Source organism: Lissotriton helveticus, chromosome 1_1, assembly GCF_964261635.1.
Source record: "Lissotriton helveticus chromosome 1_1, aLisHel1.1, whole genome shotgun sequence".
Taxonomy (NCBI): Eukaryota; Metazoa; Chordata; class Amphibia; order Caudata; family Salamandridae; genus Lissotriton; species Lissotriton helveticus.
The window spans coordinates 324,919,724-324,935,081 of NC_136057.1; the positions used below are offsets into that span (position 1 = coordinate 324,919,724).

Here is a 15,358-nt window from a genome sequence, read left to right on the forward strand (position 1 = left end):
AGCACTGTACATTACCTGAAGAGGTGGGAGACAATCTACAACATCAAGTGAGTATTACAAAAAACATTTTACACAGATTTAAGCACAGGGGAGCGTTTGCCCACGATCACACGATGAGGCTGGCACTGAGGCAAAGCTTTCATACTTAAATGAGCGGCAGACATGATGCGGTGCTTGGCAGTGAAACCCTCCGAAGCGTTAGTCTGGTCTGGAAGGCAGACATGATGCAGCATGGAACAGTAAACCCCTTGGACTATGCAAGGGTTTCCGCTGTTCCCGTTTCACGGCAGATCCAGAGGAGCTGGTCACGGGGCCCTAAAACCCGAAGACGCCATAGCGGACTGAAAAGTGCAAGAAGCTTGCTCACTTTCGCTAGATTGATTATACTTCAGCTCTGCCTAAATTCAAGGCCTTTCTCACACCACAGCCTCGGCGCCATCTTTTGTTTCCATTCTGCGTTGAAGCGCTGGCGAGGAGGTATTCTTGGAAGAGCGCTCGACGTGCTGTCACTCCTCCCAGCTGGTAACGCAGATTGCAGAAACCCAGACTGCTGGCCACGGACACTTCATCCTTCAGGAATGCAGCAATAGGGCCAAGGAAACAGCCACGCATGCGCGGAGGGAGGGTGAGACAATTCCCCTAACAATAGACAGTTAACGAGAAACTAAAATACTAAGAGTTCTGTTGGAATGTGGAACACCCTCGCCATGCACCCCTGAGGGTTCCCCGCATCTGCTTTCTGCCCTCATCTGATCGCCACAGGGTACCTCATGGGAGGTGAGGATAGGCAACCCCTTTCAGTGCGGAGCAGATTTACTCCGTTTGGTTTATGTAATTATCTACCTTGTATTTTGAACCTTTGTAATTAGGTATAGCTATATTAAGTATCTTAAATCACTGGTAACTTTCATGAGACCAAAGATTTCTCCTGTAAAGAGCTATAGCACCGTTGGATGATAACCACCCTTTATAAAATAGAAATAAATACAGCACTGCATGGTTGCATCGCATTTATTTAGATCTACAGATGGATCCCAACAGATAAAAGAAAGACAGTCACCCAGGCCTTCGTCAGCAGCAGACTAGACTATGGAAACGCACTCTACGCGGGAACCCCGACCAAGCTCATCAAACGGCTACAACGCATCCAAGACGCCTCGGCACGACTGATCCTCGATGCACCACGCCATGGCCACATCACTCCCCCACCTGAAAAACCTGCACTTGCTCCCCGTCAACAAGAGGATATCCTTCAAGCTCCTCACCCACGCACACAAGGCACTCCACAAGACCGACCCAGCCTACCTCAACAGACTGCTCTCCTACATCCCCAACCGCCAGCTACGCTCCGCCGACCTCTCACTCGCCACCGTCCGGCGCATCCGAAGAACCACCACCGGTGGCAGATCCTTCTCCCACTTCGCCGCCAAAACATGGAAAACCCTCCCACTGAGCCTTCGACAGACCCAAGACCTGCTGACCTTCAGGAGGATACTCGAGACCTGGCTGTTCGATCAGTAGCGGCCCCTCCTCGCGCACCTTGAGACTTTCACAGGTATGTAGTGCGCTTTACAAATGATTGATTGATAGGGTGGTATGGTGCCCGCCCCTGGTTACTCATGAGAGGTCTGAGGGTACACAACGCTCCTCACTGCTAAGAGCGGAAGTACATGGCAGCCTTCCACTAGAGGCCTCTGGGGGTACACAGGCCCCTCTCAGCCAAGGTTTTCAGGGTTTGGGCCACTTCCCCTCTATCACTGCCAGTACAAGGTGCACTGTGTGCTGTGCGATGGTTAGCAAGCGTCCGACCTCCCTGACCTTTGACCCCTACGCTCTGCTCCGTGGTCTATGGAGCAACTAATGGGCTCCTTTCCGTCAAGCAGAGCATCTCATGGCTGACTGGGGAGGTCACTGCTCGTGATAGATCCCCCTGAGCTGAGCGAGGTTACTCACCGCCCCGTGCCCCCTCCCCCGCGGATGACCGAGCACGTCAGACTCGGACGTGTCGCGGGGGTTCATGGTCTAACTCACTGTAGAGCACTCCACTGAAGGTGAAAAGAGCGCGCGAGAGCTCCCCTGTCCCTGCGGGAGGAGTCGGATGAGTGACCGCCGGTCTGACGTTTACAGAGCACTGGAAGGGCTGAGTGAGGGTACCGACTTCCTTACTACGGACTGCAGCGCCCTCCGTGGCTCACTTACTGCACTTTGTAGAGTACGACCTGGGCTGAGGAGAGGTATGACACCCCTACCCCTTCACGGTCGACTGATGAGCCCCCCCCCCCATGAGAAGAGCGGGGCAGGTGGGTTACAGAGCTCTGAGTGGAATGAGTGGAGTATGCGTCTCCCATCTTTGACACTGCTAATTAGAAGGACCTCCACGGGCACAGTACTGGTACCCGACTTCATTCCCTGCTGATGCAATCACCGCACACCCCACGGTCTGAGAAGTGTCTACGGTCGCCTACCCGTCGCTGCTGATTACAGAGCACCGCAGGGGCTGAGTGGAGGGCGTGGGTCCCTTGCTGCTGATTACAGAGCACCCCATTGGGCGAATGGGAGTCACTGTTGAATACACCGCACCGCCAATAGCTCATCTCACACGCTACCCACAAGGCGCTGCGCACCACATGCCTCGGCTACACAGAAACTTTCAAGGGATCCTTCTCGGATGCACTGGAACAAAGAGGGGGTTGCAGTACAGAGTCAGTTTTTGCAGACCCCTAATGGAAGGCATTCCCCCCTTCTCCTTTTAAGAGCTCTCCCTGGGAGAGCACCCTGAGAGACAGAAGTACCGTGCAATGAATGAAAGACTTCGCCTGCAGACTCCCCACTGACTTCCTGTAGGCCTAACTTCCGCCAGCTGCAAACTGCTAATGCCAAGGAGTCCCCTGGACTTGTTTGCATGTTACATTTGAGGACCCCAATGAGTGTAAACAGGAACAGCTGTGCTCACGGAGATGGGGGTGGGGCGGTGGGAGAAAGCATTACTCCAGAGTGGTCTTCCCTCCCTCAGAAAGGCCTGCTTGTTTATCTTCACTTTAAAACTGGGTCGCTGCCAGGTGACAGGCAAGCAACACCCCACATGGCCCCGGTGGACGGGCCTTTCAGTCAACAACAGGCTTATACAGCTGTGTGCGCGGGAGGGAGGAAGAGGGCAGGGGTGCGCGTGGAAGGGGCAAAAAAGGACAGAAAGCGGGAGGAAAGAAAGGAGGCCGAGGGATTAGTGGGGTGAAGAAGAGACAAGAATCGTAAAGGTGGAATGCAGGGGAACAAGGGGAAAGCACTATCCATTTTAGGGTTCTCCTAGGTCACAATTACGGACCACGACGGGCTGTCCAGTGACAAAGGCGACCTACACAAAGTAGGCAGTGCCAGGGTAAGAACTTCTGTTCACGGCAAGCTCTGTCACTGGAAATGAACAAACGCTCGCATGGAACAACCGTTACGAAGTATTGAATTATTTTAAATCTGGTAGTGAGTGATTATGGTGTCTGCTTCGTACATACTTGGGAGAGGAGAGGTCCCAACATAAACTGCGCAAACCGACACGGTACATCTGGAGCTAAAGGCAGCATTTTCAAACAGTGCTTTTTCGGTTGGCCCCTCCCCGTCGGAAGGATGGTTAGCCGCTGCAGACAGCAGACACATCCCGCAGACTTCAAACCACTGTGGTCCTAACAGAATTAAAGCTTACGAAGCGCCCAAGAATCCCTGTCTGTCATTAGGCCTTCCGACGGCTTAAGTTACACCTCCCTCGACAAGAGGCGTCTACTTCAGTGGGCAAGCGCATCCCTATGCGGTTCCCTCACCCACAGGCCTCTCTCTCCCTCATGGATCGCCCTTTCCGTGCCTTACCAAAACACCACCTTCTGTACCAACACACCGAGCGCCCAACCCTTCTCTGCGAAAAGGTGCTCACTGGCATCGCTTCTCTGGTTTGGGGCACCCTCGGGGATTACCGCCGGAATCCTTTACCGAAGCATCCCGTGCACTCACCCCCGAGTCCCATCCCTTCCCTTCCCTGTGTACTATCACTCACTCACCGAGTGTCCATTCTTTTCCCGAGTACTCACTCACCGAGTGTCCATTCCTTCCCTGCATACTCACTCACAGAGTGTTCATTCCTTCTCTCCTTAAGGAACACTCTAGCCCCCTGTGCGATTACCCTCCCCTTCCTTTGAGGCGTACTCCCACTCTTACTGTGAGGGACACCCGTCCCACAGCAGACTCTATCTGCACTCTCTGCCCCCTCCCCATTGACCACCCTTCAGCTCGTCCACAGGGCGCCTCAATCTATTTCTGAGACAGAGCGCTTTAATCTCGGGCACTCCCTACTCCTCTCAGCCCTCCCCCATCCTCTTTTACCCAAGCCACGCAGTCTGGCTGTCGCCCCAGTGTCCTAATTTGACATTACACAGCAATTCGTGCTGATAATTTTGGCGAGTAGACCACAAACTACAATACCACCCTACACACCCTTGAGAAAACAGGTTAATCTTTTCCTTCGTTCCACATACATACATAAAAAAAATACGACTTACCATCCACACTGTACATACAAATGAATCTCACAAAAAAGTGAGTCCTTCTCCATCTACCACAACAACACCGATAAAACACACTGCCTTGAAGACACAAATCACCAACATGGCACACCACACCACCTGCTCACAAATCAGAGTCCAACCCACATGCGAACGAATATCCCACGCCCTCAAAACAACACCCGCAGGCCTGGTGCATAAACACACCAATATATTTTCCACACATAATGCAAGCAACATCTCCAATAAAGCCTCAAGCCTACATGCATAAAACACTAAAGGAGGTCCTTGGCAAACTATGCGCACAATGCTGAAATAGGGCCACCCTCACAAGTACGTCCCAAAGCATGCACCACATATCCAATGCACAAGCACCAAATCAGGTCTCGCACCCTTTCGGGGAGGGATACAAGTCTCCGAATGGCAAGAAAAGATGCACCACTCTCTTGGACTCTTTATGTATATGTGTGTGGGTATGTATGAACGTGGTATATAGGTCATGGAAATCTAGTCAAAATGTAGTGGAGTGCTGTACAAGGCCCAAGGCAAAGACAGTCAGTGTGCGACTGGTGGAGTAACTGGTTCTAAAACCAAAAATGGATTGGTGCTAAAGCATGATATCGTGTGCTTAAAAGAGGTGTGTCTTCAGCTAAATTGGAGAAGGGTTAGGGCAGTCTTGAGGATCTGAAGATATTGCTCGAGATCATGGGTGCATAGAGGAGGAAGACTGGTTGCTTTTTTCCTCCTTAGAGACATTCTCTTCTCCAGTTTGATGGTGTTGTGGCTGAAGAAATGCCAGGAGCCACCAGACATGGCAAGATTGTCAGCCAGATAGATAGGATAGGAAGAGGTGCCAGTCATGGTGGTTTTGTACATGGTGCAGCTAGTTTTAAGAATCGCACAGTTTGGCAAGTGCAGCCAGTGAAGTTCCCTCCATGTGGGGTTCAAATTGTCATATTTCTGAAGATGCTTGATTAGATCTTAAGTTGCCTTTAAGGGTGGTCAATGCGAACTCTGTAAGGCTGTGAAGCAAAGCATTTCCACCATCCAGATGCAAAAGAATGCATGCTTGAATAACAGTTCAGATGTCTTTCTGGGAGGAACCGTTTTACCTTCTTTAGTGGAGACAGCTGGTACCAGGCTATCTCAGTTTTCTTGGTGATATGTTCCTTGAGGGTGAAATCAATGTCGGAGCTAAATCTGAGACATTTGGGATTAGGTGAAAGTCGGGGTTTGAATGCATCTAGGTCTATGTTGTTTAGCCAGGTTTGGACTAGTTGTTCTTGGTAAAATGTTGGAATTCCAGCTTCAGATCAGTGCTAGACATCCAGATCTGAAAGAGGTGCAAGCAGTGTTTGAAGCACTGGATGTCAGAAGCAGAGAAGACCATCATATACTGTTGTGTGCTGTTGACATACTGTTAAAATGTGATGTTATCAGTATGTGGGACCCAAGGCGCTCCATGTTGACTGCCATGTGTTTTTCATGTAGGAACCTTTATCTGCCACAATTTCGGACCAATTTTTCTGCCCGAAAGAGACACAGAGCTTTTCACTCTCCACTCTAGACAATACATAGGCTAGGTGGCCTGCAGGCAGATGTTGGTCACACTGCTTCTGAAACCATAGGAGTCATCTTTGAAGCCATTATGGTACTGGAAATATTATTTGAAGTAGCACTGTGACCCCTAACCCATAATCCCAGTTCACGATCTAAACTGATCAAACAATTTAACAGATGACCCTGGCACCCATATATGCTCTTGACCGTGAAAAAAAATGAATGATCAGTAGCTTCCAGATACAAGGTTTAAAGTTTGGTAGCCATGGGTGATATACATTGTCCCCCTGTGCAATCCCCATTCAGCAACATGTACCCCCTCTCTACTGAACTGTGAGAACAGTATGGATGCATGCTGGTTTTTACTGAGCTCGGTCTAGTACCCCAGACACCTGGTTGCCATATCCTCAGAACAGAACACAGAGACTTTGGTCTGGATTCTTGGCAACCTAAATCATCATGGAGGACCAGAGTGTGACCCTTTTTTTGGGTGGTGGGTTTATGCCAATAGGGATTTACAAATATGTTTTCAAGTTCTCAGCCACTTGGGATCAAACCCACTAAGTTCACCAACCTTGCACACAAGGCTTTTAAAAAGTTAGAGCAGAGGATAGACATACTATACCAAGTATGATTAGGTTGCAGACTGTAATTTCGAGTAGGGAATATTGTTATACCTTAATATTGTAGCCATAATATCTGGGACAACAATATTGAAATTTAAGTGCATGTATGGAAGTATAGATTTACTATTCTTAACTCCATATCTATATTGTCAATGTACGCAGATGCGGAGTTAAGTATTGAACATCTATGCATAGATACCGGCTAATATTTTTCTTTGATATTATGGGAATGATATTAAGGTATAACAATATACCCTGCTCAATATTGAGGACTCACACCTGTGATTATAGCATCCTATCTGGCACATCTGGCACATCTGTCCAAGGATGAAAACCGCAAATTTAGGAAAACCTCACAGGACATGCAAACATTTCTCCAAGAATTAACAATGGCCATAGTACCCCATTTTATGGATTGTGTTGAACCCCATCAATATGTTTCGATTTGCATCCCGACCTCAGGAGGCCCAATAACTTTTTGTGTTTTTTTATACAACTACATATTTTAACTGCTTTAGATTTTTATTCATGTCCCTGAAAGACCTGTTCTTTTTCAAAGACACAGCTATGACTGGGCAATGCATTTAGATGTGTCGGTGTGTGTCATGCAGTGTTTCAAATTCTCTACCGTGCCCTAGAGTAAGCCTTGATTGTTACCCCTCACTAACCCTGGATAATCAACTCTAAAAAGACGAGTAAAAACTCAGGAACGCTCTTAGACCCAGTCTGAGAGATGAACCCAACCACTTGAAGTTCAAGAAACTCCTGAAAAACGGAACTCTTAAGACTGATGTTAAAATAAGATCAACATGAACCAGGAGTCGTGTTGAGGTGTATCAGACATGGTCACTCAAGCTGATCGATTGACCACAAACTACCCATGCCAATAATCAAATGTATCCTCTTATCTCCTAGAACTGTGATCTTACAAAAAAGGCAAAATTCAGTTATAAGACCAACACCTTGGCCCAGAGATGCCAGTGGCAAATCGGAGTGCTCATTGTGAAAGCAAGCCAGTTAGCAGTGACTGCACTAACCTGGAGACAAAGCCTCACATGTATGCACACAAAACCCAAAAAACTGGGTGCTGCATACTGCATTCACATAAAACTCACCAAGTCCCATGCTGCAGTTCTTATGCAGTACAAAAGGGGGTGGTGATGGACGGAGCATCTGAACCAATCAAACACTCACACCCAGTCAAAAGATCTGGGTTTGATCCATCACCGTTCTTTAGCCCACTCTGCCACCCCAGTTCAGACACGGCTATATGCAAATCAGTCTGACCCTGTTTCTCATGGGAACAGTCCAGCCCGAACTGCCAAGCCATGCCTTCCCTGGACCGGAAACAAGCTTCCGAGGACCGGTTTCTGGCATTACACAGGGTCAGACTGATTTGCATATAGCCATGTCTGAACTGGGGTGGCAGAGTGGGCTAAAGAACGGTGATGGATCAAACCCAGAACTATTGACTGGGTGTGAGTGTTTGATTGGTTCAGATGCTCCGTCCATCACCACCCCCTTTTGTACCGCTTTGGCCGCCATAAGTGTGGCAGGGTATGCTCAGACGTGAGTCCCTTGCTCACTTTGCCACTGGATTCAAGCAAGCCGGGCTGAAGACGGCTGGAATGCCAGAAACCGGTCCTCGGAAGCTTGTTTACGGTCCAGGGAAGGCATGGCTTGGCAGTTCGGGCTGGACTGTTCCCATGAGGCACAGGGTCAGACTGATTTGCATATAGCCATGTCTGAACTGGGGTGGCAGAGTGGGCTAAAGAACGATGATGGATCAAACCCAGATCTTTTGACTGGGTGTGAGTGTTTGATTGGTTCAGATGCTCCGTCCATCACCACCCCCTTTTGTACCGCAGTTCTTATTCAAGCAATTAACCAGAACAAGGTGACTCACCATGAACACTTTATATGCATACAGAAATCCAAAACAGGATCCAACACCTTCTATACACACAACAAGCCAATTGACAATGAACCCCAACCGTGAGCCAATTCACCCTAGGCACACAAAACCATACACAGGACTTAACTTTTCTTAACCACATGAAATAGAGCCTAAAATACAATGGACGCAAGACCAAATGTGTGCTACGATCACAGACCCAAAAGATTGGTCACACACCCCGTGCAAACAAAACCCTAAAACCAATGCAATGCAAACAATGCAACTGACATAGTATGCACAAAAATCACACAAATGTGTTCCATCCTACACAACAAAACTCCCCAAAATAACCTTATGCTCACAAAATTACAAAAACAGCAAAATGTTGCCCCAGCACCTCACCCTCACAATTACAACTCTGGGTGGCATGGTTACAAGTAAAATTGATGACATCTTTGGCATGGCAGTCCCTCAAAAATGTTGCCTTCACTCCTCCTGTTTCGCTGAATTTGTATTTGTTGACTTAGAACTCTGTGCACTTTGCCACTGATAACCAGTGCTAAAGTGCTTGTGCTCTCTGCTTCAAGCATGGTAATATTGGATTATGCCTAATTAAGTAAGTACCTAGTATATGGTACTACATGTACCAGGGCATGTAAATTAAATGGTTCTTGTGGGCCTACAGCACTCATTCTGCCAACAACTTAACTAATCTCTTTAAACAGATCTCAGGCCTGCCACTGCAGCCTGTAGTGCAGTTTAAGCTGCTACCTTGAACTGGAAACATAAACCTTTTACTAGGCCTAAACCTTCCTTTTTAATTCTTATAAGTCCCCCCCCTAAGGTAGGCCCTAAAGGCTCATCGTGCTTGTGTATTTAAGATTTACATGCACTACCAGTGAAAAACTTCTAATGTCATTTTTCACTGTTGTAAGGCCTATCTCTCCCATTGGCTAACATTGAGATACTTTAGATCGGGAAAAGGTAGAAATACACTGTTTACACTCAAATGTATTGTAATTTTAAATTCTATTTAATGGTGAAGTTGTATTTTAAGCCACAATTATGAAAATGACACTTTTAGAAAGTTGCCATTTTCTTGTCCCAATCAGCTCTGCCTTTTGCCAGTGTCCTGGGTCACATGACTGTGAATGGGTCTGCTGGTGCGGTTTGTATATTCCTTTCAGACAAGGACACAAAAGGTACGTAGGTGTGGACAGGTTGGGCTATCCTGGCAGGATGACTGGGAAGAGCTATACCCTGCACCACTTACACTTCAAAGAGCTTTGCCTCCTGCACGCACAAAGGAAGCTGACACCAATCATGCCTGCCTTTTGTCACCCTAGACAGGTTGCCGCCTTGACAGGGGAAGGGGGATGAATATTCCAGAACCAGATGTGAGAGAATGCCCCCCCCCCCACACACACATAAAGAATGACGCCAAGTATACATATTGAACCTCTAGTGGAAATTTCTAAAACACTCCTGGACCTTTGGAGGTTAGAACGGAAGGACTGCCTTGCTGCCAGAGAAGGAAGACTAAACCTGCTTGCCTTGATCCCAGGCTATCCAGAGTGACTTCTAGGGTCAGTTGGCTGATCACATGTCTGAGTTACAGGGACTTAACAAGCTTCAGAGGCAACTGCCCAGATGACCTGCTGTACTAGACCAGCCTGGGCCTGCCTGAGCACTGCTGCTGGCTGCCCAAAGTGAGTTCTGATCCCCAAGTGGTGCCCCGAGGTCCTGGACCATTGGCGGGCATCACAGTGTATACCTCCCTGCCTAATTCAGAGTTCCATCAAAAATGATGCAACTCGCTGCAGCAGCTTGCATTGCAGGCCCCGATCAGAACCAACGCAGCATGATGTAAAATTGACACAGGACTTCGCATTGCAGCCCTCACACCTTTGGATCAGAACTGATGCAGTGCAACGCAACTCGATGCAGGACTTCAAATTGCAGCATTACTCTTGATCAGAACCTACGCCAAGCAATGTAAAGCACTGCATCACGGACATAAAGTACAACTTTCAGCTGGTGTAACCTGGTCTCTGTATCCACTGCCAACTCCAGTCAATAGGCATGGATAGCCGTAATGGTTATGCCCACTTCTGACCCTGCTGAAGCTGCACATCTTCCCCTGCAAGCTGTAGATCTTCCCCTGCCCCAGCATCAAATGAAATGGCAGCAACCAAATTTAGGTAAACGCAATTGTAGCACTTTGACTTCACGTGAAAATATGTCCAATACTTATGTTCATCCAAAAAAGACATTCTGCACTTGAAGACTATCGGATGGCATCATACAACCAGAGACACAAAGCAACAATCCCCGGTTCTAATGCATTGATTTGTAGAACAGGGTCAACAAAGGAGAACAATGACTACGAATATCACAATACATTAAGATGTTGAAGGAAAAACTAGAGCATAAGAATTGCTTCCATGGTGACAAGGTGTAATGGGCACTCCTACCCTACACAGAAACTACTTTCTACTGGAACAATAGTAATAATACTAAATCCATATTTGTAAAGCACGAACTTATCAACCCGCGAGGATTCAAGGCGCTGGGGACCGTCGGGGAGATTAAGTGAGCTATTGAGTGACATAGGGGCTGAGCTTCCACTAGCGCCGGGTTTCGGACCGTGAGAACCCGGGGCTCTGGAGTCAGCCGATCTGGCCGCTGCGCCACACCTCTCCTCCAACACAATTTTAAATGCTTTTTACCGGACACAAAAGAAGTAGTCCAAAAACTCATATGCCAAAACTGGATGTAGCAGGAACCATTTGTAACTGGTGGAATGGAACGTTCCTCAGTACAGAAGGCTGCACAGCATCACTGGAAGAACCAAGTCAGGGCATGTGTTCGTGTCTGTCTCTTATAAGGAGACATCAGGATAAAGTGAGCGCTCGTATGAAGAGACACCCTGACCGATGCATTCTGCAGAGCATCCATGGCGAATGAGTCACAGCACGGGAGATAAGAGCGAAAACAGCAAGCTCAGCAGAAGCGAAGACTAGCATGGAGCAGGACCCCAGGGCCCTCCTGGCTGCATCCTTCCCAAGGAAATCAGGGTTTCACACAGATGGTTAGGGCATGGTGCGACATGCTTTTTGTTTGGAATCGTAATAACGCTGCGTGCTCAAGGGACCCATCACCCGACCACCCCCCTGCACCCTCCCTCCCCTAGACGGACAGCAAAAGCAGGAAAATAATATAGTATAGCCGCGTTCCTTTATATTTTAGCGTAATGCCCGGTACGCACGGTTCTCATATGAATATTACATTTATCTTGATACGCTGAAGTAATCTGCAGAAAGCTACACGTGTATTTAGTAACAGATCAGTTGTCCGTTTCAAAGCAGTGCAGGGACTTGTGCACTGAAAGTGGGGGCTTGCACAACTCAAAAGGCAGGGCCCGTGCGAGTAGAAAAGCCAGGAGCCCAAGCCAGGGCCACTGCAATGCTCATAAATAAACAAAGCTGAGAGCCCCGCATATAAATACAGTAACGATAGCAAGGATGCACTTCCTGTCAACCATGCTCTTTATGGTACTAAACCAGGATCCAGACAATGCACGCCCCTGCCCACAGCACAAGCAACGACTGCGGGCCAACAACCACCACACAAAGGGATGCTAAAGCACGGGCCAAGAGCCTCCAACACCTACACAAGTCACCCCCATAGTGTACAGAAGAGAACCCACACCCACTCAGGGGTCCACGACTAAGATCCCACAGTCTCTGCATAGAAGTACTCTGTGATGGTAGTAGAGGCTGGGCCTGCAGAAGCCAGATGGCCTTGAGCCACAGTGAGATCAACATGAACTGTGACTGAGGTCTAACGTCCACGCTGATAGTAGCAGCAGTACTCCTTTCTCATTCCACTGTCACGTGCTAATAAGGTATGTGTCCATTCGAGTCTTACAAGGGGGATAGGTCTGGAGTTATTCTGAAGTTTCTGTATGTGATGTCACAAGTGTTTAATCAATCTAAGGATATCATTTGGTGACTGAAGTCAATGGTTGGGCATTATAGCACCAATACTTCAAGTACTGTTATCTTTTCGCTGTGCATTAAAGATAAGAGTAGTGGAATAACCAACCTTACATTAAAACTATCTCCAGTACCTCTTCGGCTGCTACACCATTGTGTAACACTGTATAGCAAAAACGCCAATGATGACTCAATGTAACAACACACAACAATGTCACTTGCTAGGGAGATGCTACATTCCACAAAAAAGCCTTCCACTATCCCTACCGCCGAAATCAATGATTCCCTCAAAACCACTCTAGGAAATCCTGTTCCAAACAATGGTGGCAGGGGACATTTGATGATCAGGGCAACCATACCTTCTAGCAGCATCCCCCACCTGAAACACTCAACACCTCGATTGCAGATATGCCTAAAGACCTAGAACCGAGAATGCCATCTGATCCAAACCAGGAATGGCAAATCACTTGCATCCAAAGAATTCTAGACTCAAATCCAAGATAGCTCAACTACCTACATTCAGATGTGCCTGATGACCCATGACGATGGGTGCCCAATGAGCCAAACATCAAGTGGCAGGAGCACCAACAACTTACAACATGGATACCATACAACGCACACATAATGGACACCTGGCAACAGCAAATAATGTTGGTCCAGAAAAACTCAATGGCCTCAGACAAAGGGATTCAGGCCTACATCAGTCAAGCAGTCCCTAGCTGAGAGAGCAAATACCTAGGAGAGACCCTGTGTTACAAGGACCCTCTGTGAACCTGACTCCAGACACTGCATCCCACACCTCACACTATAAACCATAAGAGCTGCCTCCAAAGCAACATACAGCATGGGTGACCTGATCCAGGTACAAGCCAAATCGTTTCTAGTCGAAAACTAGAGCACATTTGCGTCAATCCACATTTAAAGAACATAAGGCTCACGTTCCGAGCACTACAGATTAATTACAGACAGGGTCCCAGCAACATATGGCGGTCAAAGCAAGATCCCAGACGTTGGGGGTGGTGTCAAAAATCAAATCCATACTGGGAAGTGAAAGAGCTCAGAGGGTTAGTGTGCCTGCTTAGACGTTTGGATGCAGGTTGACTGGTCAAAATCAGCATGACAATAAAAGTCTCTAATCCTTCTGAGATCAACAGAACGAGTGTTTTCACTTCAAGTAATAGTAAACAATCGTTATAGTGTCTGTTTTTCAACATATGACTTTCTCACGGTATTACTGCAAAATAAATGAACATGTGTTGGCATTGTGGTTGTTATTAAATAAAGACTCACTGTGTGGTAGAGCAGGGATTCGGGTTCCGAAGCCAGCTCACTCAGCTTTCTGTCCCAATGCATCATCGGGTCACCGCTCTCCAGGACCTCCATCAATAGGGTGTCCCTGTTCTCCCTGTAGTTCCTGAATTCACTATGAGAAACCTCGTTCTGTCTTGGAAGGGGGATTCTGAATTTCTCTCTCTACCTTACTGGCTCCAGCAGAGGGTAGGGTGTCTGGGCTGCTCTCCAGGAACGGGGACTGCGTGTGGCACTGTATGTCAAGTCTCCCGTAATGACTCCAGACAGCAGGTTTGTAGCTTCTTTCACAAGACAATGCTGTGACGTTCGCCGGAGTCAGTAAAAAGACGTTCGGCACAGCCTTCGTAACAATAACGTACAGGACTTGAACTGATCTCATCGGCATCCAACATGCAAGTGAACTCTCACCGGCTGTGGTAGAAGCCCCCACCTCACCTGGCCACGCCCCTAATTCTGATCATAGCCAATGAATGCAGAGGCGGACGCTTCTCCGGGTCATCATAAACGTCGCTCGAGAAATTATACAGCTTGCCCTGAGGAATGTAGGCGGGACTACGGCTGATTGGCGCACGCGCTCTGCCAATGAGTGCGAAAGGTCACCAAAATAAACGGACAGAACTGTATTTAATATGAGCGATGTGCACGACAGCCAATGGCTTTCAGAGAAGGCCCGGCGCCCAATAGAATAGCGACAAGAAGTCCAGAAAGAGGAAGAAAACATTCCAAAGGCCCGCCTAGCGTTTTTGACAGACCAAATCAAAACATTGCCTGGCATGCTGGGAGAAAAAGTAATTTAGTGTCTTTTTGGCTTGTGCAATTCTGATTTCTAGCCTCGCAGGCAACAGGAAATCCTGATATTGTTTGGTGGCGAGGCTAATGCAAACATGTTCTGGTCAGCACGTTAACGTAACTGTTTTAATTTTAAACAGTTTAGTTACATTCGCCTTTAGCATAGATGTGCAAAGTCGATCAAATAATTATATAGCATAAATTTACAAAGTATCATCTAAAAAAATCTAACACTGTTAAATAACTTAAATTATTTGTAAAAAGACGCAATAATGCAAATGTAATAGAGGAAAATCAAGGTATTAAAAATAAATCAAGCATGTAACCTGTTAAATTTAAGACGTCCTCACGCTGGTTTGAAGTTGAGAGTTTATTCAAGATTCAGCATAACGATACTGCACCAACGGTACAGCAGGATGTCAATTCTGGAATTAGTGATTCATGAAACTGCATGCATCACTACATTCCATGACATAACTGTGTTCTATGCATCTCTAGATTACAACACATCCCCTTTTCAATAAGGAAAGAACAGTAACAAAGAGAACAAAAATAACAGAATACAGTAAAGAAAAAAAATCGAAGAATCCTGCAGCGGAAAGATGGCACAAAAGAAAAGAACACTTCATCAAT

At 47.3% G+C, this 15,358-nt stretch overlaps 1 protein-coding gene across 1 annotated transcript in view; it reads right to left on the reverse strand.

The window, feature by feature from the left end:
- CREB3L2 (cAMP responsive element binding protein 3 like 2) overlaps positions 1-14,454 on the reverse strand; it is a 175,658-nt gene extending 161,204 nt beyond the window's left edge. The window contains exon 1 of the mRNA XM_078647333.1: positions 13,916-14,454. Coding sequence (XP_078503459.1) covers positions 13,916-14,008 — 93 coding nt within the window. The 5' untranslated portion in view covers positions 14,009-14,454. The remainder of the gene's footprint in view (positions 1-13,915) is intronic.
- Between the last annotated feature and the right edge of the window lie 904 nt (positions 14,455-15,358).